At 43.3% G+C, this 21,742-nt stretch overlaps 3 protein-coding genes across 9 annotated transcripts; 1 reads left to right on the plus strand and 2 right to left on the minus strand.

The window, feature by feature from the left end:
* Nucleotides 1-250: 250 nt before the first annotated feature.
* On the minus strand, nucleotides 251-3,260 carry SCNM1 (sodium channel modifier 1). 3 transcript variants are annotated; one of them, XM_077156049.1, is made up of 7 exons: nucleotides 2,765-3,260; nucleotides 2,321-2,391; nucleotides 1,986-2,074; nucleotides 1,787-1,884; nucleotides 1,587-1,675; nucleotides 556-750; nucleotides 251-400 (listed from the first exon to the last, which is right to left on the minus strand). In XM_077156049.1, exons 2-7 carry the CDS (start codon nucleotides 2,335-2,337, stop codon nucleotides 301-303), a joined length of 588 nt encoding a protein of 195 aa, XP_077012164.1. In that variant the 5' UTR covers nucleotides 2,338-2,391; nucleotides 2,765-3,260; the 3' UTR covers nucleotides 251-300. The 3 variants fall into 3 exon arrangements, with proteins under 3 accessions (XP_077012164.1, XP_077012163.1, XP_077012162.1); XM_077156048.1 differs by having other exon boundaries at nucleotides 2,004-2,074; nucleotides 2,661-3,259; XM_077156047.1 differs by having other exon boundaries at nucleotides 2,661-3,257.
* Nucleotides 2,879-20,006, plus strand: LYSMD1 (LysM domain containing 1). 4 transcript variants are annotated; one of them, XR_013173941.1, is made up of 4 exons: nucleotides 2,879-3,767; nucleotides 10,557-10,921; nucleotides 11,320-11,525; nucleotides 18,433-20,006. XR_013173941.1 is itself a non-coding variant. In XM_077156050.1 (3 exons), exons 1-3 carry the CDS (start codon nucleotides 3,588-3,590, stop codon nucleotides 11,456-11,458), a joined length of 684 nt encoding a protein of 227 aa, XP_077012165.1. In that variant the 5' UTR covers nucleotides 2,879-3,587; the 3' UTR covers nucleotides 11,459-18,291. The 4 variants fall into 4 exon arrangements, 1 of the variants encoding a protein (XP_077012165.1); XR_013173939.1 differs by lacking the exon at nucleotides 18,433-20,006 and adding an exon at nucleotides 12,109-18,291; XR_013173940.1 differs by lacking the exon at nucleotides 18,433-20,006 and adding an exon at nucleotides 12,425-18,291.
* Nucleotides 12,595-15,382, minus strand: TNFAIP8L2 (TNF alpha induced protein 8 like 2). Of its 2 annotated transcripts, none has more exons than XM_077156051.1 (2): nucleotides 15,260-15,382; nucleotides 12,595-13,640 (listed from the first exon to the last, which is right to left on the minus strand). In XM_077156051.1, exon 2 carries the CDS (start codon nucleotides 13,633-13,635, stop codon nucleotides 13,081-13,083), a length of 555 nt encoding a protein of 184 aa, XP_077012166.1. In that variant the 5' UTR covers nucleotides 13,636-13,640; nucleotides 15,260-15,382; the 3' UTR covers nucleotides 12,595-13,080. The 2 variants fall into 2 exon arrangements, with proteins under 2 accessions (XP_077012166.1, XP_077012167.1); XM_077156052.1 differs by having other exon boundaries at nucleotides 15,285-15,374.
* Nucleotides 20,007-21,742: the final 1,736 nt, after the last annotated feature.

Consider the following 21,742-nt stretch of genomic DNA (forward strand, 5'->3'; position numbering starts at 1 on the left):
CTCATGTGATGTGAAGGGGGACAAACTCTGAGTGGAGACAGGGAAAGAGACAGACAACATGAAGGGCGAAGACCTTTCTGACAGACTTATTAATAGGGCACCGGGTTGCATGCAGCTGACGCTTGGCATGACTTTGGTAGAAAGTGGGGGAAGGGTGAGAAGTATGGGGAGCTGTGTACATTGCAGGGAAGGAGTGGCCAGATCTGAAATCCTGAGATGGGACAAGAACCAGACTCTAGAAAAGTGAGGCTCCCAGCACCTGTTGTAGTTTATTTGTGAATTAAATGGGGAAAGACAGTGTTAGTCCAAGGAGAGATCAGGGGGTTCTTCCTCATCAGAGTCAAACTCAACATTCTCATCTTTCACCCATCGGCCTCGTCCATCTGGGATCCATCCAGAGCTGGAAAAACATCAGAGAAAACAGAATTGGTCAGAATGAGAAAAAGGAAGTTTGAGTCGTTAATGGGGATAAGAAAACAACAATCAAGTATGTGTGCAAAAAGGAGAGACAGAGAGCAAAGAGAAAATCCGAGGAAAGTGATTTTGCATACTCACCTTCGAAGGGTGAGGTAACGATCCAGGGCTCGTCTTCTTGTGGGGCTCATGGGTGGGGGGGCTAAGACAGTTGCTGTCTCCTTGGCCTGTGGGCCAGCCCCAGACTCAGGCTGCCTGCTGATTATCCCACTGTGGAGTTCAACCTCTGGGGGTGGTAAAGGAGAACAGGAGACAGAAGGACCAGGGGCTTCGGGTCTAGGGAGAGAAGGATAGAAGTATATAAATGCCATAAAGGAAAAGACCAACTCTTCTATGACTCCCACCCCCTAAAAGCAGTGTTGCCTAAACAACTGGTTCCTAAACTGCTTCTCAAGATATTAATAAGTGTTCTGCATATGAGGAATTTGTAATCAAATGAATTTAGGAAAAGCCTATAGTAAACAAAATTTTTAAAATATATATATTTTTAATTTTAAGACTTTGTAGAGCCTTTAAAATATGCTGATATTACTATTCCTCAAGTAAGAGTACAAAGTACTATTTCCCAAACTTTATTTAAAATCACAAAGTTTTCTTTTTCCTGAAATACCAATTAATATCTCTAGAACTCTCAAATTCCTCAGAATACAATTTGGAAAACAATATTTTTAGAGCTATCTATCTCCTTTTGCCTTCCATCTATCTAGGTCCCTCCCTGCCTTAAGACTGATTCCCATACCATATATATTTTTCCATCCATTGTCTCCATCTAACTAATGTGAAGTGAAATAACTTTTCATAGTTATTCTTCAATTCTTAATTTTTCCTAATGCAGTAATGCTCAGTGGATAAAGAACAGTCTTTTCAACAAATGATGCTGAGACAACTGAATAACCCACATGCAAAAGAATGAACTGGACCCTTACTTCAAGCCATATACAAAAAGTAACTCATTTCAATTCCCAGACCAGGCACCACCCCCCACCCCCCACCCCAAAAGTAACTCAAAATGATTATGGACCTAAATGTAAGAACTAATAGCAAAGTTACTCTTTCCCTATTCTTCATCCTCAAATCACCATATTTTCCTCTGGCTTTCCCATCCCACAGACCTGTACTTCCGACGGCAGCAACTGTTATAGTGGGGGGCTCTGTGCAGCGCACTCTGGGTGATAAATCGAGTCTGGGCCAGCAAAGGAGCCTGGCAGGGAAACAGGAGACCGAATCAGAGCCTTCAGAGCTAGAGAGGAGCCAAAGCCTTTCCAGCCTGGCGTGTGTGGCAGAGCCCTGCCTAGGATTACCTCTTGATTACCTCTGATTTGGTCTCCTCCCTCCTCAATTCATTTTGCTGTTTTGGATTCTGCTCCTTTCCCCTTCCTGGTTGCTTTTTGCCATAGAAAAGCTGCAGGCCTGAGGAGCAACGGAAAGGAAATTACAAGCAATGTACCAAGAGTGACCTGCAGAGATTTCGAGGGTCTACTCTCTGTTTCCTGTCTTCCCCCCAAACTTACTAGACAGATGTTTCTTGCCTGCACGGTGGGCAGTCAACATAGCCAGGGTGTCCAGTACAGGTCGGTGGGGACAGATGGCACAAGCAAAGCTAGGGAGGTGAGAGAAGAGGATAACTGGATCAGGAGGGTTCCTCCTACAGGTTCCACCCTGTCCCACTAGTCCTTTTCATAGGCCACTCTCAGGTTTCCCGATCTTTACCAACCATATCCCTATCTCTTCTGGTCCCTCACGCCGCACCAGAGTCCTAGTAACTCCCAGTCTTCTCCTTAACAACAACAGTTTATTGGACCTGTAACCGCAGAAACCTCAGACTTGCGTCACTCATTGCCCTCACCGTCCATCCCGCAGCATCAGTGCCTCATCCTCCGGGATATAACTGGCCAAGAGGTCACCGACTCTTCGTTTCTGCAGGGGGTGCGAGGGAAGAAATCGAACAGGGTCAAAGAAATAAGCAGGACAAAGTATGGAAGGGAAATTATAGTGATGAAGAATCAAAGGTAATAATGACCATAGAGAGAACAGCGATCAAAGGGCGAAAAGGGGGTGCACCTCCAGCTCTAGTCGCCTGGCTCCCTCCCGTCCCCGGAGCTGCTGCCTGAGCAACCCGGCAAAGCTCTTTCAAAAACTTCAGAGGGCGGCTGAAGCTGCTCCAGACCCTCCCCTTTAGCGCTTACTTTGAGCACATTGAGTTGACTCCAATCGTCCCCTTCCCTCTTGAAAGACATCGCTATCGTGAGTCCCAGCAGCCATAAACTCGCTAGCAATGCATCACCCGCACCTTTCAAGCCATCTTAGCAGGTAAAAGGTGTCTGCTTTCCCTCTCCTGGTTTCCTTCCGGTTGGCCGCCCGACTTCCGGGGACGCGGTTCCCTGTATGCACTGCGCGACGGCGAAGGGGGCGGAAGCGGCTCTGCGTTGGCTCCCGGCGCCCCCGACGCGCGGGGCCTTTCGGGAGATGAAGTCTTTTCTCAAAGGGCTGGAACCAAGGCCCTTGCATCTTGGAAGATTCGAGGCCTTTGGAGGCACAAGATCCTAGATGTGGAGCTGATGCTTGAGCCCGGATTTGAGAGTGTGACCGATGTGATGCTGAGCTGGCTTCTTAGAGTCCCTGAATGGAAGTGGACTACAAACGCTCGCCATCCTTAAGCCCTTCGTCTGTGGCGACAGCTCACCCCGAGTAGGCCTGATTTGTTCCTGACCCTAACGGACCAACCCCTGGACGGGGCGGAGCCGCAGTGGGGGAGGCCGGGCTGCCCGGCTGAGAGAACAAACTGAGAAAAGGGTGTTGCGAGGGTACCTAGAGTTCAAAAGTCAGAGGTCAGTGGAGCGAGGACTTGTGGGAGGTCGAAGGTTGGTGGGTGGCTAAAGGGAGACTCGGGAAACTGAATATTCAAGAACTAGGACTGTGGGAAAAGGGGCTTGAAAGGAGAGAGGGCGGGGAAGGGGGTGGAGTGACAGAGGCGGGAGGAGGTTTGGGGGAATAAAGGGGAGCTAAGGGCGAGGGGGTGGGTTGGGGAAGATTTAGGAAAGAAGAAGAAAGGAATACCCTGGATTTAGCCGGGCCTTCTCAGTCGCAGACTCAGCTGTCGGCAGGGTGAGGAGATGGCTTCTCCCTCTAGACAGGTTCCTCTTGGGGGTTCAGGACTGCTTCAGGGAAGCCGGGCTCGTTCTTATGGTAGCCTGGTGCAGTCTGCCTGTTCTCCAGTGAGAGAAAGACGCCTGGAGCATCAGCTGGAGCCCGGAGACACGCTGGCTGGACTAGCACTCAAATACGGGGTAACGGTGAGTCTCCCAATTAGGAGAGTTATTCCTCAGAAGAATGCTTTGGCTCCTCAAGATGAACTTCCCCTGAATGTTTCCTAACTGAGGCTGTGCTCGTGTTCTGTTTACCTATATCCTTTCGTTTGCTGACATCTCTCAGTGTTGCACTGTCTGGTCGGGACAGATCCTCTCCCACTATCCCGATAGAGAGGAGCAGCCGACTGTATGTCAGCCAGTATGCTAGTTGATTTACGTACATTGGCTCATTTGATCCTCATGTCCCTATCAAGTATACGACTATTGTCCTCTTTTTGCCGATGACAAAACTGAGACAGATTGGTTAACCAGTTTGACCCGAGTCAAATAGCTAATGAGTGTCAGCGTTGGAATTCAAACAGGTCTGTCTGACTCTGAAGCCTTACTAGCTTTTGTGGCTATTAACCACATAGATTTTTTTTTAATTGAGAGTGATTAAATATTTACAGTAGCTAATGGAGAGCTGATTTTTAGTTCTAAGTTCCTGGGTGCTTATCTTTTCTTGCTGTATTTCCCTCCTTCCGTGCTCTGCCTTCTTTCTGGTAAGGTACTCTCTTCCCCAAGTATTTCAGGTCATGTATGGGGTATTTTTGACAAGTGTAAAAATATATTGCACAGACCCTCCCCTTTAGCGCTTACTTTGAGCACATTAAAGTTGGTGAATTTTTCCCCATATCCTGTTCAATCTAACAAACAAGTATTGGATTTAGCCAACTTTGTTTTTATGCTTCATATATTTAAAGCACTGTGGTAACCATCTTGAGAGATGTGGTCATTACCATCGTGTAATTTACAGTCTAATGTGAAGTGGACAGGGACACAAATAGTGACTGCAGGTGGCAGACTGTGTTGTGAACTAGTAGAGGTATTTAATAAAGAGCAGGAAATCAGAAAAGGAGGTTAATTTTTATTCAGAGGGGGACAAGGGGGGGAACACTAGTGCAGATTTTTCAGGGAGCCAACACCATGGACCTTGAAAGACTTAGAAGTTCCTTCCTCTGTGGCCCCCTCTACTATGTAATACCAGTTGTTTGCCATCTTTGTCTTTCCAGCAGCCTATACTCTCCTTAAGGGTAGAAACCATTTCAACCTTATATTCCTAGAGTCTGGCACAGCGCAACACATAGAAGCTGAACAGATGTTTTTTGAATGACTGAATGGATATGGCTAAGATTTCTATCCATGGAGTATAGGAAAGAAAATATTTCAAGTATAGGGAATGCCCTCAGCAAAGGAAGCTGGTATGGAAGTACAGGACAGCCCCTGGGTCTCAGCTGGGGCCTAGAAGCCATGCATAGATGCATCTGAGCCACCAGTGAATCATTTAGTATTTAATATTTACAATAAATATCAGAGAATTTTTTTTTTCTCCCATTCCGTGTCCCCCTAGCCACCCTCTGTCTCACACGCTTTCGTGTGTGCACACGCTAGATCATGTACCCAGCAGTTCTCCCCTGGAGGCAGTTCTCCTTACATGACCAGGGAGCATTGGGGAATGTGTGCAGTGGGAGTTGTCACCATTTAGTGCGCAGGGGCCTGGGGTGTCAAGCGTGCAGCACTGCCTGGGGCACCCCCACAGTGAAGAACTGCCATGCCTACAGTGCCAACAGAACCTCACCACGTTTTGCCAAACTGAATTTTCTCTCAGTTTCACCTTTGGAAATTATGCATGCTTGTATACATGTTAGAAATTATCGTTGCTATCATTCCCCTTTTCTTTTTCACCTGGCTAATTCTCATTCAGCCTTTGGGTCTCTGCTTAAATGTTACTTTAAAATATATGTATATTCTTTTTATTAGAGAAGCTGTGAGTTTAGGAAAAATCATGCATCAAATACGGGATTCCCTTATGCCACCCTATTATTAACACCTTGCATTGGTGCGCTACATCTGTTACAGATGATGAAAGCACGTTTTTATAATTGTACTATTACCTATAGTCCATAGTTTAAATTAGGGTTTACTGTGTTGTGCAGTGCCATGGATTTTTTTTTCTTTTAGTAACATATATACAACCTAAAATTTCCCCCTTTTAATCACATTCAAATGTATAACTCATTGCTGTTAATTATGTTCACCATATTGTGCTGCCATCACCACCATCTATTACCAAAACTTTTCTGTCGTCCTGAATAGAGACTCTGTACATTTTAAGCCTTAACTTCCTATTCCCTACCCTGCCCCCACATTCCCATCCCCTCGTAACCTATGTTCTAGATTCTGACTCTGTGAGTTTTCTTATTCTAATTATTTGATATCAGTGAGGTCACACAATATTTGTCTTTTTGTCTCTGGCCTGTTTAACTCAACATGATGTCTCCACGGTTCTTCCAAGTTGTCACATGTATCAGAACTTCATTTGTTTTTGCAGCTGAGTAATATTCTGTTGTATATACCACATTTTGTTTATCCATTCATCTATCGATGGACACTTGAGTTGCTTCCATGTTTTAGCAGTTGTGAATTATGTCACTTATGAACATTAGTGTGCAAATATCTGTAGTCTAAGGAAGAAGAGTCCTATGTTCTAGACCCATTCTGCTGCTTACTAGCTGAGTGACCACGTAAGTCATTTCCTTTTACTGAGGCCTCAGTTTCTTCACCATTTGTAAAATGAAGAAATGTATTAAATAATGATATATAATTATATAATATATAATAATGATAGTAAAGTTATTATCTCCCTACCATTTATTTACTATGTGTCAAGCTCATAAACGTATTATCTCATTATTTTTGTAAGACTCTGTGAGGTAGGTGTAACTATCCCTTTAAAGTTGAGGAAACTAGGACTTAGGGAGATAAGATAACCTGCCATATATCAATGCAACTAGTATATTGGTAGAGATAGGGTTCAGGCTAAATTGTCTCCTTCTGAAACCTTCACTTTTAACTGCTCTTTTACACAAACTAGATTCTAAAGGCATTTCTAGCTCTGTGGCTATGGCTAAATTTTGGCCTCAATTATATCCCCCTTTTTAATAGTGGTAACATATATATAGCATGTAGTTACATTTCCAGGAAAAAATAAAAGCAACAGAAAATTCAGAGTAACTCATAGCGTCTTGGAGCTGGAAGGGACCTAGGATATTATCTAGACAAACTAAAATTAAAAGCATGAAAGCACTTAGCAAGTTTAAAGTACAAAAGTACAAGCCAGTTTTACTTTTTTTTTTAATTGTTCAGTTTAATCCAGTTTTCTTTTTAAACGTATTATAATAGAATAAGATTTTGTTGGTCAAGTTTATTATAGTAGTCTTCCCCCAGGGTGGAAACAGCTTTGATATTTGACAAATATAAGAAATATGCTTTCCGTACTGGTGCCAATATGAGGTGAGTTTTCAGTAAAACTGGCAACCTGACTTTCTGATAGTAAAATACTGATAGGTTATGTCTATGGTTTCTCTATTTATTATCTGGTTTATTTATTATAAAGCATTCATGAGCCCCTGGTATGTGCCAAGCATTGTGGAGCATTGAAGAGCACCGTGGGATATAGAGACATCAAGTTATCATCACTGCCCTTAGAGGACACACAGGCTGGCAGGCAAGACAAAACGCAGAGATGATTAACTGTGTAATAGGAGAGTATTATTGCAGCAATACTTACAGATGCTTTGGGAGCCCTGAAGAAGGACTATCACAAAGACGGTGATAGTGATAGTTGATAAGTAGAAGTTTTCCAGGCAGAGAAGGGGCTACGAGGAAGCATTTCAGTCTGAAGGAATATTATGAGTAAAGACACAAAAATGTGAAAGAACATGAAATGTTCAAAGAACAGTGCAAAGTTGAGACTACAAAATGTATTGGCAGAAGAAGAGAGATGAGGGTTTACATTTTCTACAGGGGCTCTATTGAGAAAGTCCTTGAATGCTAATTTGGATTTCTTGTTTAGCTGGTAGGGAACCATAGGAGGTTTATAAGTGAGATTGCTTTGTGGTTTGATCTGAATTTTTTTTCAGAAAGGTGGATGTCAGCAGTGTGGGTGGTAAGTAGGAATGGAGCGAGAAAGACCAGTTTAAAAACTGTTGCAGAAATATAAAGGTCTTTTCTGAGGCATATATGAAAAAAAGACCAGCTATGAAAGAGATTTTTGAAATACTTTTGTTGACCAGGTGGGTATGAGTGGAGGACGAAAAATGTGAGTTGAGGATGACATTGATTTTTCTACTTTGGAGAGACCAGGAATATAGATAGTGATGATAGTCATTGTGCTCAATGATGAATAAACAGTTAACTTAATAGATATCTGCTCAATGAAATTATTAGTATTGTAATGGAAAGAATTACTTCTGGAGGACCTCTTTTGTTGCTCAGATATGGCTTCATTCTCACTAAGCCCAACTCTGCAAGTGAATTCATTGCCCTCCTCCCTATGTGGGACATGACATCCGGGGGTGAATGTCTCCCTGGCAGCGTGGGAGATAACCCCCAAGGATGTGTCTGGCCCTAGCATGGTGGGATCAACGATGCCATCCTGACCAAAAGGGAAAAAAGAAGTGTTACAAGTACTATCAGTGGCTGAGAGAGTTCAAATAGAGTTGAGATGCTACTCTAGAGGTCACTCTTACACAAGCTTCAGTTAGACATTGCTACCCATCATAACTTGCCAAACCCCAGCCAAAACCATTCCTGCCAATCCTAAAGAACACCTAGAGCAATATATGAGATTCTACAAAGGTTCCATGCATTAGGGCTTTCCAGAAACTTACAACCTCCAAATGGGTCTCTGGACCAGGTAAGTCCTGAAACCTAGAGGGGCCAGCCTCTCCAGATCATCAGCTAGGTCCATCTCCCTCCCCCGTATTGTTGACAGCCCCTTGCAACATGAAAAAGTTAGAATGAGCATAGCCCAAATACCCCTAAAGAGTGGGAGAAAGATCAAAGGGGATGGTGGAGTTGAACAGAGAAGGTAGGGTTTAACAAATCTGTTTGATTGCTGAATCATTATATTAATATTTCCTTTAGTCTCCAGTGTCTTAGAACACCTAGAAGTAAAAACCTAAAATTGTGGAATTCTAACCCATACCAAACTCTGAAATCTGTTCTACAACTATTTGTTGCATTGTGCTCTGAAATTTGCTTTTTTTGTATATACATTATTTTTCACAAAAAAAGTCAATTGTGTTGATGAAAAAAACTGTTCCTGAATGATTTCTAAATGTTGTGTTAATTTCTTTTTTTTCTTTAATTAATAAAAAAAAAAAAAAAACTGTTCCTTCAAGCGTCTATTGTTCTGGAGCAGCTGGAAGGAAAAATCTGAAATGATAGTATGGTAGCCCATGACAAGCTCTGGGATCTGTCCTGTAACTAACTGCTTATTGGAGAGAGCTTTGAAAACTACTGCTTTTTTCTTTCTTTGCTTTGTCTGTATGTTATATTATACAATAAAAAAGTTAAAAAATACATATATATGTATTGTAATGGGAAAACCATTCCCAGAAGGCATAAAGAGGCCCATGGTTAAAGTTCTAGCCCTATCATTAACCTGTTAGAAAATCTTAGGCAAGTAACTTAACTTCTCTGAGCATCAGTTCCTTATCTTTAACAGTGGTTCTCAAAGTGAGTACCAGAGACCCCCTAAGGGTCCCTGAGACTCTTTGAGGGGTCAACAAGGTCAAAACTATTATGTATGATAATATTATTTGCCTTTTTCATTCTCATTCTCTCATGAGTGTGCAGTGGAATCTTCCGAAGGCATCAAAAGATTTGATACTGCAGCACATGTAAAAGCTGATACGAGAATTGTGGTCTTCTAATAATTCAGACATTAAAGTGATTTGCAAAAATGTAAAACAAGGCCTTTCTCCTCATTACATTTTTTGTTTTGCTTTGGAAAATATTGTTATTTTTCATTAAAATATTTGTGGTAACATTTGATGGGTGTGTTTTAAATCATGTGTTTTGCATTTTGCAATTTTAATATATAATGCATTAAGTACCGATAACTTTAACTTACATAAACAAAAGCTTTTTTGAGTCCTCAACAAATTTTTTTGAATAATTTTTTTATTAGAAAAGTTGTAGATTTACAGAAAAACCGTGCAGAAAATACAGAATTCCCAAATACTCCCCCTATTATGAACACTTTGCATTAGTGGAACCTTTGTGACAGTTGATGAAAGAATATTATAATTGTACTATTAACTATAGTACATAGTTTACATTAGAGTGTATTTTTCCCCATATGCTTTGCATTAGTGTGGTATATTGTTATATTATTAACACCTTGCATTAGTGTGGTATATTGTTGTTATACATGAAATTATAACAATTGTACTATTTTATATTAACATTTGTACTATTAACTATAGTCAATCATTTACCATAGAGTTCACTGTGTCATACAGTCCTATTTTTTCTTTTAATTTTTATTCTGTAACATATGAGCAAACTAAAATTTCTCCTTTTAGCCACATTCACATATATAATTCAGTGCGGTCAATTACATTCGCCACCATCTATTTCTAAAACTTTACAATCAACTCAAATAGAAATTCTATGCAACTGAAGCATTAACTCTCCATTCCCTACCTCCTACCCAGCATATATTCTTGGAGTCCTCAATAATTTAAAAAAATGTAAAGGGGCCCTGGGATCAAAAGTGTGAAAAATTCTGATCTATAAATAGGAATAAAATCAGCCCTTCCCATTTTGGCTTGCTTGTTATAGTCAGGGAAGACCATGCAATTGCTTTAAAAAGTATGAAATGCTCTACAAATGTAGGATTAATTGTTATCACTATTATTAATTTTTGGTGATTTTTCTTTTAAGATGGAACAGATTAAACGTGCAAACCGCCTTTATACTAATGACTCTATATTCCTGAAGAAAACCCTCTACATCCCCATCCTGAGAGAGCCCAGAGACCTGTTCAATGGTTTGGATTCTGAGGAAGAGAAAGATGGAGAGGAAGAGGTACAGATACATAAGGATGAAGCTGGGCCACACTCAGCTGAGAGGAAGAAGCAAGAGACAGGTTCAGGACATGCCCGTAGTGAAGTCCTCCCCACACCTGGCCAGGAAATCCCTATACCCACCCATGACCTCTCTGCCTCTGACTTCCTTAAGAAGCTCGATTCACAGATCAGTCTGTCAAAGAAGGCTGCTGCCCAGAAGCTGAAAAAAGGGGACAGCAGGTAAGTCTTGACTGGTTCCTTCTAAGTCCCTCCATGAACTCCTCTGCTCTTCTAACCTTAACTTACCACACACGTAAGCACAGTGCTAGCAGAAGCAAGGTGATACCTTTCCCCCAGGTGACCTCAAGACGACGAGCAGAGCCAGTGGCTGCTGGAATGGGTAGAGGCAGTGGGGAACTACGTTCTGGGTTCTCACTGGAATAAAACAGTTGACTTTTCTTACTGCTCTGATGATCCCTGAGGGAGCATGAGGGTTAGGGTTCATCCAAAAGGTACTGTGACTCAGAGCAACCAGCTCATGTATTAGGGAAGTACGCCTTCCCATATACCTCTTCGCTTGCCCGTTCTCAGGTTCTTCCCTTGATCTGTCACTCTTTCCATCTCCTTCTCGCCTGCAGGGTACTTGAGGAGGATGCAGGTCCCCACCTGAGCTCCCCTCGGATGCAGCAACGAGCAGTCCTAGGTCCTGTGCCACTGACCCGGACCTCTCGGACCCAGACACTACGGGACCAGGAGGATGAAATCTTCAAACTCTGATATCCCCAGAACTGACTGAGAGAAGCAAGATATTGAAGGAGCAACTTGAGGGGGAGAGGAGTGTGAGGTGAGGCTCGAGAACATGGCTTCCCAGCCCACCTCCCTCCACTCCTGCCATCTTCCCCAGTTTCCCTGTCCATCCAAGGGTTTCTTGGCCTAGGGAAGTTTTACAGTTGGCAAGAGTAGAGGATGGGGAATAGATTCCTTCCCAGTTTTATGGCTGAATCTAAAGTTGTCCTTTAGATTCAAAAGGCTCTTTTTACATCCCTGCTTCCTTTCCTATCCCTTTTACAATTCCTTGGTCTTAGAACAGGGTGGCAAGGACTCTCCCAGTTCCCAGCTATGCCCTCTCAGCCCCAACTATGTTATCTAATTTATTTGGTGCTATATTGAAGTAATATTTATTTGCTGTATCTTATTCCTTCCCACTCTTGACTGAAAAATGGGATTTCTATAGCTGCTGGGTGAGGGGAACCCAGGAATAGTGAGCCAGTGGTTGCTGGTTCCCACCTACTTATCCAAGCATGTTATTGGGGATGATCTAGTCCTACTGCAGAGAATAGGGGGCTGTGCCAGGCCTTTCCCCCAGTCTGAAAGTAAAGGATTTGGGCTCAGCCTTGACTGACCAATCCTCTATAACTTCTTCACAGCTCTTGCTCTGAGAAAAAGCAACAGTTTAGGGACCTGAACTCTCCATCCACCGGTTCACCCTTCTTATATGCTCCTTTGCTCAGCCGGTGGTGGGGCTGAGGATATGGAAGAAGGATTCAAGTTCGCTTGCCCATTGAAGAGGCCAGACTCCCCTACTGTGGGCATCTCTTGTTTTACCCTCTACCCACCCACCCCACCACAGCCTCTTTCTCTATGGCTTGCTCCTCACTGAATATTTATTTGCCATTTGTAGCACTGATCTACGGTACAGGTTTTTGGTTTTTTGTTTTGTTTTGTTTTTGTTTTTGTTTTTAGCTTCTTAAACAGAAGAAGTAGGCAAAACAACTACATTGATACTGGATATATGCCACAGTCTCCTATATGAAAATGGTAAGAGGTGAGATCAGTGGTGTTTATATACCTCTTTTCCTCTGTGATGATCATAAGGTGTGAGAAGCTGGAGAAATTAAACATCGAGCCCTGTGCACGTTTTAGTAGTTTTATTTCACCGATGAGACTCTCCCCTTCTTCCTGCACTCTGGTATCTGTCCAGCCTCTGCCTAGAGATGGAGATCTAGGATGTCTCTAAGGGTCTCTTTTCCCCCTTTAGTGTCCTCAGAGGGCTTAGATGGGCTGTGCCCCTTCCCCTGTTTCATAGGAGAGGGGGCTTCCCTATTTCAAACTTCCCTCATGGGGGTAGTAGAGATCCAAATTTCACTTCGTCTTTTTCAGGCAGCTTTGTTTCCTGTCCTGGAACTGAAGTGAGAGAGAGGCTTCACCCCACAGCATTGCTCCTTTTCCACCAGCAGTTTGGGGGCAGGGTGGTTTCAGAGCCAAAAACATTCTTGGGAGGGACTGACGCCTGAGGATTGAAAAGCATTGGTGGAGATGAGCAGGGTTAGAAAGCCCATTATCTGTTGTTTTCTCAGCTAACCATTGTCCCAAGCAGGAATGTGCAGGGTTCGAGGTTTTCAGAGCTTCCCCTCATCCAGCAGCTTCCTGAGACCATCACAGATCTTGTCACGGTGCTGAGTGAAGTCAGGCCCATAGAGGGCTGTGAGCAGGCCCGGGTCAGAGAAGTGGTCGAACACATGGCGTATGCGGCCATGTGACTTGGGCGTGAGGTGGTGCTCCACCAGCTGCAGCAGCATATCTCGGCACTCAGTTAGCAGGCTGGCTAGCACGGCAGCCTCGAAGGTGAAGTCCACCTCGCCGAAGCTAAGCGCTGTCATTGCAGCCTGCCGCAGCTTCTCGCGAAACCGGGTAGCCAGGGCAAGCTCACTGGGGCCAAAGCAACCACTGCGGTGCAGCACTGCCACCTTGATAGCAACCTTGATCAGGTCCTTGATGACCCGCTGCGCCTGGGGCCGGCTGTGTGTGTATTCTTTAGACACACGGTAGAGCTCATCCAGCACCTCGCTGCTTGTCTCATCAATAAATAGATGAGCCACAGACCGACCCGCCATCTTGCTCAGTAGCTTCTTCTCTGCTTGCAGTGCCAGACTCTTTGAGCTGAAGGACTCCATGGTTCCTGGGGGGTAGGGGTGGGGTATGGTCAGTCACTAGAAGAAAAGCCACAGGTTTCCTCAGAAAGAGAGAAATGGCTTTTCACCTTTTTGTCTCTTCTTTGGTTTCTGCCTCATCATTATCTTTGTTATCCTTCTCCCCCGGGCCCTCTCATTCCTGGGCCTTGCCCCTACCTTCCCCCTTTAGTGCTGCAGGAAACCTCTATCTCCAGAGTAGCACAGAGGGGCGGTGAGGTGTTTGGCTGGAGGAACGTGGGTTACAGAGGCCAGCCCGCCATGAGTTAAGTCTTAAGGGGAAGTAGGCCGTTGCTGCTGTAATGGAGAATATCGGGCCTGGCAGATAATTGTTACAGCTGCATTTGTACACCATATACCATAGATCTATGAGGTGTGGAAACTACGATTCTTATTTCACAGCTGAACAAACTTAGGCTTCTATGTTAAATAACTTACCCAACGTCAAACACAAATTTTTCTGACTCAAGAAGCCCATTTTAGTTAATGCGCTGTACTGCCTTTAAAGAAGTAAGAAATCTAAGGGTCTCCAGAATTCTAATAAGAATAATAACTAGCATTTGTTGAAAACCTAACTGTGTGTCAAGTCCTTTAATCTCAGTCTTCCCTGCCTTCTATAAGGTAGATATCCTCACTATGTAATGAGAAAACAGAAGCTAAGAGAGATTAAGCAACTTGGTCAAAGTCACTAGTAAATGACAAAAATAGCCTTCAACCTAAATAATCCAAATAAACCTCCTTCCCTTCCCTGGCTCTTGCCAACTCTGAAGCATACTGAGGAAGCATGAGAAAGAAGCACCTCAGGAGGGACAGGCAGTGCTAGAGGGTTGAGGTCTCCTGCTGGGTTGGATTGAGGACCCTTGTGGTGGCACACCAGCTGCATGTGTCCAGAGTTCTCTCTCCATGGTCTTCGCCCATGGTTCTTCTGGTTGTTTTGCTTCTAACTTCCCCCTCCCCTGCTCTGCAGGATGTGGCTGTGACCGCAGTGAGGAGCAGCCTCACCCTCTCCCCCAAACCAAACTGGGAGTCTGATCAGGCAGGGGAGATCGGTAACTGCAGGGGTTTCTTCCCCAGCGGAGTCAGTCCAGTGGGAACTTGGAACCTTGCTTTGCTCCCAGCTTGGGCAGGGGCTTTCTGGGTCGTACTCCACAGCCGGAAGAGGAGATTGCTCCATGTGAGCCTTCCTTCCTCCTTGGCCTTCCTGTTACCCAGCTTTCCAGGGCCCCCGTTGCCGTCTGGTCCATGTTTGATCCCCTGTTCTCTCCCTCTCTCCTTGTTTCAGCCTCTGTTTTTCTCTTATTTGGGTCCTACCCTCTGAGCTTCTGGCCACACTCTCCCCCTGGCCCTTACCCATCTACCTCCATGGCTCCTGAGATCTCCTTGCGTTGCTCAAGGCTTCATTGCACACCCATATCCACCTCCATCCCTCAGCGTTTCCTGGCCCATCCATCCCAACCATGTCTTTCTGAGGCTGCCTTGCCCCAAGGAAAATCGAGCTAGACATCTCCACTGGGGCACTGAGAATTATCTCTAACAAATGAGAGTCTCAATATGGAAAGCTAAGGCCAAAGTAAGAGTCTCTCCTGCCACCATTGCTCCTAAAACCTACCCTTCTGTTGTTGCCGGGATCTCACCTGCCCTGCGCTGGTGCCAGTCTTGCCTTGAATGTTCCCGGAGATCTGACAGAATGGAGAAGCTCCTGAGTCAGAGGCTTTGTGGCCTGGCCCCACCCTCAAGCCCCGCCTACCTACTGTCTGCTCAACCTCCGGTTCATCACCACCATCCCCAAGAAGGTCTACCACCCAAGAACCTTCTAGAAATAAGACAAAGTCCAAAAGGAATAGAACTCAGGGGGAAACAGTGTTGATTCTTTGAGGGAGTGAGGAGAGGGATTGCACATCCCTCAGTCTCCATGTGTTTGTCTCCTTCCTTTCATTCATGCTCAGTTCCTGGAGACCCTGTTCTTATGTTTCTGTGGTGCCGAAGTGAAGTTCAGAATGCTGAGACTGGGGTTAGTGGGGGAACATTGCAAAGACCAAAGAAAGTGGAGAAAGGCTGGAGACTCCAGGGACAGACCAGGTCCCTGGAGTCTCCGGGGAGAGGTGGTGCAATGGGGCAGTGCTACCACAAGCATATACATCGAGGCCTGGCTGGGGAAGGGTGGTCCAGATTGTCATGACCTTAATGCTGGAGGGAGAAAGGTGCTGGGGCCAGGGCTGCTGAACCACATGTGACCAGCAGGTGTCAGCACAGCACTGACCCACTTTAGGGAAGAAGCCTTCTGAACTGTGTAGCTTCTAGAAGAGATACAGAAATAAGAGTAAGTCCTACTTCCTGAATGAGGCAAAAATATTTACCATCAAGAATCTTACAACCTAGTCAGGGAGATAAACTTAAGCATGGATAACTATAGTACAAGGCAAATAATGGCATTAGCATAATCGAGGTTTAAAGAATTATGAGGGTAAAGGAGAGCATAGAGTAATTCTGATAGGAGGATTCCAAGAAGCCTTTCTGAAGAGGCAGACTTGGAAGGAAGGATTCAACTACTTATTAGCTAAAGATGGGAAGAAGTGCCTCCCAGATGATGGGACAGCATAGGCAAATGGCAGGAATAATGATAATACAGGGCATACTCGGGAAGCTCAGTATTTGGAATGTGTTATATGTTTCAGTGAACTTTTAACTGAGGAACGGGCATGCTTAGGAAGAAAGTGAGTGTTGAAGTTTGGAAGAGGAGACAGCACACCATTGTCTCCAAAACCTGTGGTCCTCCTAGAGAGTGGTTGGGTCTTGGCTCCTTCCATATGCCCACCTCTCTCTTCATCACTCCCAGGGTCCAGAGCTGAGGGTCCATGGTACAACTTGGATCGGGAAATGTTGACAACTCATAAAAACAGTATGTAGGAATATAGAGAAATGGGAAAATAGTTTAAGGGAATGGGGAGCTGACTGAGATAAGGGTTATTTTTAGCTGGGGGGTTAAACATTCGTAGACTGAAAGGAAGGAGCCAGTGGAGAGGGAGGCTTAGAAGATGCAAAGGATAGGGGTTGATGATGGAATAAAGTGTGAGGCAGATGGAAATGAATGACATTAAGTTCAAGGGAGCGAAGTATGAGGAGAGAAAGGGAGTCAGCCATTTGTTGAGTGCATTCTGTTAGATGTTATATAAATCTCTCATTTCATCCTCATGGTACCTTATGGATTAAATGTCACATATCCTTTTTGCTGATGAAGAAGCAGGTTTAAAAAGATTAACTTACCTGTCCCCAAGTCATAGAACTAGTAAATGGCAGACTTGCATGATTCTCATGATTATGCTTTTTCTGATAATTACCTTACAATGTTAGGAGGTAATAACTTCAACCTCATAATGAATATGTCAACATTCTACCTCTATACTCTACCAGTTCACATATCACACATTCTGGGGACAATACTAGGTGGCACTACCAAAATCACAGGAAAAGAATGTCCTTTTTTCAAGAAAGATACAACCTAGTTGGAAAGTGAGAATAAGGGAAGTGAAAAGAAGATGCAAATACAATAACACTTTCTGAATCCAGAATTCTGCAACCAATACCTTACCTGTACACTGCAGCCTCACCCCTTCTCTTTCCCTTCTCATATTTTGCTCTAGCCATATTGGAATTCTCTTAGTTCCTTCACTACTAACTCATGATTATTGTCTCTCTCTTCTTTTTTTACCCTAGACCTTCCCATTTCCTGTCTTCTCCTTTGAGGCATATTTGTTCCCTCCCACATTAATGCCTACTCATTTTTCAGGTATTGACTCGAAAGTCACATCTTCTATGACACTGTCCATGACTCCCTAATCTACGTGAGACCCTCTGTTATATAAGTCCTATAGAACCATGTGCCTCCCTACTGTAATAATCACTCTTCACTATAATTTGTGACTTTGTTAACTGCCTTCCCCACTAGACTGTAAGCTCCATGAGAGCAGGGATTATGTTTTAGTGCCTGCCCAGTGCCTGTCAGTAAATATTTGCAGAAAGAATAAATTTAAAACACAACCAAGACAGAGATAAGAGGACAATGGTAGCAATATAAAAATCACAAGTAATAGTGTTCATTTACTTCACTAATGCGGAAGCCTTTCTTATATTTTCTCTTTTTTTAATAGTTTTATTGAGATATATTCACACACCATATAGTCCATCCAAAGTATACAATCAGTGGTTCACAATATCATCACAAGTTGTGTATTCATCTCTAAGATAATTTTTTAGAACATTTGCATCACTACAGTAAAAGAAATAAAAAGAAAAAAAACATACATCCCATACCCCTCCCTTTCATTGACCACTAGTATTGCAGTCTACCCAATTTTGTTTTTTACCCCTTATCCCACCCCCCAATCATTTCTTTATTTTTGTTCTTATTGTTTTACTCATCCGTCCATAGCCTGGATAAAGGGAACACCAGCCACAAGGATTTCACAATCACACAGTCACATTGTAAAAGCTACATAGTTACACAATTATTTTCAAGAATCAAGGCTACTTGGGTGGGCCACGGTGGCTCAGCAGGCAAGAATGCTGGCCTGCCATGCCAGAGGACCCGGGTTCGATTCCCGGTGCCTGCCCATGTTAAAAAAAAAAAAAAGGTAAAAAGAATCAAGGCTACTAGACTATAATTCAACAGCTTCAGGTACTTCCCTCTCCAATAATGCATAAGAATAACCTCCAGGATAACCTGTCTGAAATCTCTCAGCCACTGAAACTTTATTTTGTCTCATTTCTCTCTTCCCCCTTTAGGTCAAGAAGGCTTTCTGAATCCCTTGATGCCAGGTCCCAGCTCATCCCTGGGAGTCACATCCCGTGTTGCCAGGGGAATTTACACCTCTGGGAGTCATGTCCCATGTAGCAGGGCAGGCAGTGAGTTCACCTGCTAAATTGGCTTAGCAGGAGAGAGAGGCCACATCTGAGCAACAAAAGAGGTTCTCTGTGGATGACTGTTGAACATAATTATAAGTTGACTTAGCTGCTTCTTTGCAGGATTAAGTTTCATAGGGGTGAGCTCCAAGATTGAAGGCTGGGCCTATTAATTTGGTTGTCCCCAATGCTTGTGAGAATATTAGGAATTCTCCAGGGGGGGAAATTTAATATTTCCTCTTTTCTCCCTAGTCCCCCATGGGGACTTTGCAAATATTTTTGCAGTCTGCTCAAATTACTCTGGGCTGTATTATGGCATCACAGTAACCTGAACAAACCAACAAGATCTCACTCCCTATTCAGGATTCCATGTAATTATGGTGTTTGAATAAACTGACCATACAAATTAAATTACATAGTGTGCTATCAAAAATATAAATTTTGCACCATATAAATATTTCTCCCTTTGGTCTCACACAGAAGTTGAAGTTTAAAAATCTTACATTTTCTCTTAATCTATACCTATTTCTAGTACTCTCCAAACCCACAGCATATAACTAGCAGTAAATTTAAAAGGCTGGAGCTTTTAGAAGCAATACCACTGATAGCAATAAGAGCTAACATAAAAGAGAAGACTGGGGGAAAAAAAGCAGATGATTAAAAATTATGTCATTCTTAGCCATGAAGAAGGAGCATATAAATAGTATTGACTATGTATATACTAAGTTTTGGGGTCTTCACTGATTTCCTGTTTCACAGGGCTGTCTCTGAGTGAGGAAAGAGGTGAAAAAAAAGGTTCCAGGCCTACCATAATTTGCCCCCCTCTTTTCTTACCCCTTGTTCTAACTAGCACTTTTCCTACATATCAGCCACATAGAGGACCTTTTGCTATTCATGTTTCAGTCTCTGCGCTCACCAAGTAAAAGCCTTTGTTTAAGCTAGGTCTGTCTGCAAAAAAAAAAAAAAGGTTATGTATCTTAGATGTGTGAGACACTTTAGAATTTACAAAATATTCTTACCTACGTCACCTTGATCCTGTAAGTTTGGCAGGAAGGTAATATGTCCACTCACAGATGACAGACTCAGCCTTAGAGAGGCAGTACGAATGGAAGTGAAGCCATTCTTTTTCATCTTGGAAAAATATATTTATTAAGTCCTTAATTTATGTCAAGAGAAAGGAGGACCACAGAAGCCAAAAGAGGGAAATATTTCGAGGAGGGATGAGTCAACAATGTCAAAAGTTTCAGAGTGTAAAGACTGAAGAAATATTCATTAAATGTGTCAGGAGGTCATTAGCGGTCTTGATGAGCACAATCTCAGTGGGCTGATGGGGCAAAAACTAGACCGCAACTGCTTGAGAAGTGAGTGAAAATTGAGAAAATGGATACAACAAATATTGATGACTTTCTAGAAGCTTACCTGTGAAGGAAGAGAGAAATTGAGTGGTAGTTAAATGCAGGCAAGAAACAAGAGCAAGTTTGAAATTTTAAAAATTTTAAACCTGGGAGGTACTTGTATATTTGCTGAGGGGAAAATGTCAGTAGAAAAGGGAAAGTTAAAAATAAAGGAAGGGGGCCACGGTGGCTCAGCAGGCAGAGCTCTCGCCTGCCATGCTAGAGACCTGGGTTCATTTCCTAGTGCCTGCCCATGCAATAATAATAATAATAAATAAAGGAAGGAAGGAAGGAAAAAAGCTTTGAGGATGTGGAGTAAAGCCCTTAAGTTACACCTATTACTTTGTGCTGGGTGCTGTGATAAATGCAGAGGATACCAGCAGTGAGCAAGGTGGACATGTCCCTGCTTGTCTACGTGGGGGTTACAGTAGGATGGAAGGGCGCACCATGGGGACGAGGTGTGGACACTTCATGCAGTGGGATGAGAGATGTGAGGAGGGAGTTAAATGTGTATGTAAGAGGTAGAAAGTTGGTGGAATTCTCACCTTACCACCTCTGTGTTCTCTGAAGATGGTTGTGGTTGCTGCTAAGATGAGAAAGACAGCGGTGAGGTAAGGAACATGCAGTGAGAGGTCGAAGTGTGAAATAGCAACTCGTAGGGATTAGGAGAAGGCGATTTTCCAAGTTTGGATATCCCTGCCCTTGGAATCTGATGTACAAGACTGTGATTTGCTGCAGAAGTCCTGGGGATCAGTAGGAACAGAGTTTGTTCTTTAATTTTTTATTGTGGTTACATATGCAACATAAAGTTTCCCATTTTAACCGTTTTTAAGTAACCAGTTCAGTGGTACCAATCACATTCGCAGTGTTCTGCTGCTATCACGACCATCCATTAACAAAACTTTTCCATCAGCCCGGAAACAGGCATTTTGATTTGTCCTTTGGAGTAACTCACATTCATCCATTTGTTTCCATGCCCAGTGCTACCACCCTTGACTGATTGCCCCTCTCCTCATCCTTGAACTTCTCTATCTTCTTGCTAGTGGATCCCCCATGTTCTTACTAAAACACCAATTTTGACAAGTTACAAATTTATTCAAGTACTTAAATGTTATTGTGTTTCTATCAGATTATTTTAACCTATTCAACTGGCATTCTAGGCCTTTCATAATTTGTCTCCTCCTCCCTTGCCCCTCCTTCTAACCAGGCCTTTCCTGCATATCAGCCTCGTAGGACCTTAGGTATCGATGCTTCAGATCCCATGCTCACCAAGTAAAAGCCTTTGCTTAAGCTGTGTCCCTCTTTGGAACATTTTCTTCTTTCCTTTAAACCAAAGCAATTCCCACCAAAATTCTCCTGTTGTCCACAATAAACTGTATTCAACATCTTTCCCATAAAGTGCATTTATTCCCTTATTCTTACATTTGGGAACTGATGTTCAGTTTAGCTTAAAAAATAATTTACTATATTGAAGTCTTGCTTTAGATGGTCATTTTCAAGAGTGGGACCATATGCCGCAGTGTACTGGGGCTGAAGTACGTACTTAATGCTTACTGGATTGAACTGAAATCAGAACTGGACCCTGAGACTTCAAATTCTGCCTTAATCCTCATTCACTAATCTATTCAACAGGCACATATTGTGGACCTATTACATTCTAGGTCCTGGGGAGGGAGCTGGGGAGATTTTTTTCAACCTCTGAGTGCTTCTGTCTTTCTCCTCTCTTTAGCCTTTAAAACAGACACAACTGTTCACTGAATTGTCTTGGACCCAAGATTCCTCAGAGGTTAATCTTGCAA

This window comes from Tamandua tetradactyla, chromosome 4 (assembly GCF_023851605.1).
Source record: "Tamandua tetradactyla isolate mTamTet1 chromosome 4, mTamTet1.pri, whole genome shotgun sequence".
Classification (NCBI taxonomy): domain Eukaryota; kingdom Metazoa; phylum Chordata; class Mammalia; order Pilosa; family Myrmecophagidae; genus Tamandua; species Tamandua tetradactyla.

Excerpts from the sequence above, each read along its gene's own strand:
- SCNM1 (XM_077156047.1), bottom strand. The coding sequence starts at position 2,711 with ATGTCTTTCAAGAGGGAAGGGGACGATTGGAGTCAACTCAATGTGCTC. Across the intron at positions 1,885-1,985 it reads AGGCAAGAAACATCTGTCTA|GCCTGCAGCTTTTCTATGGC; the intron begins GTAAGTTTGGGG and ends GTTGCTCCTCAG. Across the intron at positions 401-555 it reads CGTTACCTCACCCTTCGAAG|CTCTGGATGGATCCCAGATG; the intron begins GTGAGTATGCAA and ends ATGTTTTTCCAG.
- LYSMD1 (XM_077156050.1), top strand. The coding sequence starts at position 3,588 with ATGGCTTCTCCCTCTAGACAGGTTCCTCTTGGGGGTTCAGGACTGCTT. Across the intron at positions 3,768-10,556 it reads CACTCAAATACGGGGTAACG|ATGGAACAGATTAAACGTGC; the intron begins GTGAGTCTCCCA and ends TTTTCTTTTAAG. Across the intron at positions 10,922-11,319 it reads CTGAAAAAAGGGGACAGCAG|GGTACTTGAGGAGGATGCAG; the intron begins GTAAGTCTTGAC and ends TCTCGCCTGCAG.
- TNFAIP8L2 (XM_077156051.1), bottom strand. The coding sequence starts at position 13,635 with ATGGAGTCCTTCAGCTCAAAGAGTCTGGCACTGCAAGCAGAGAAGAAG.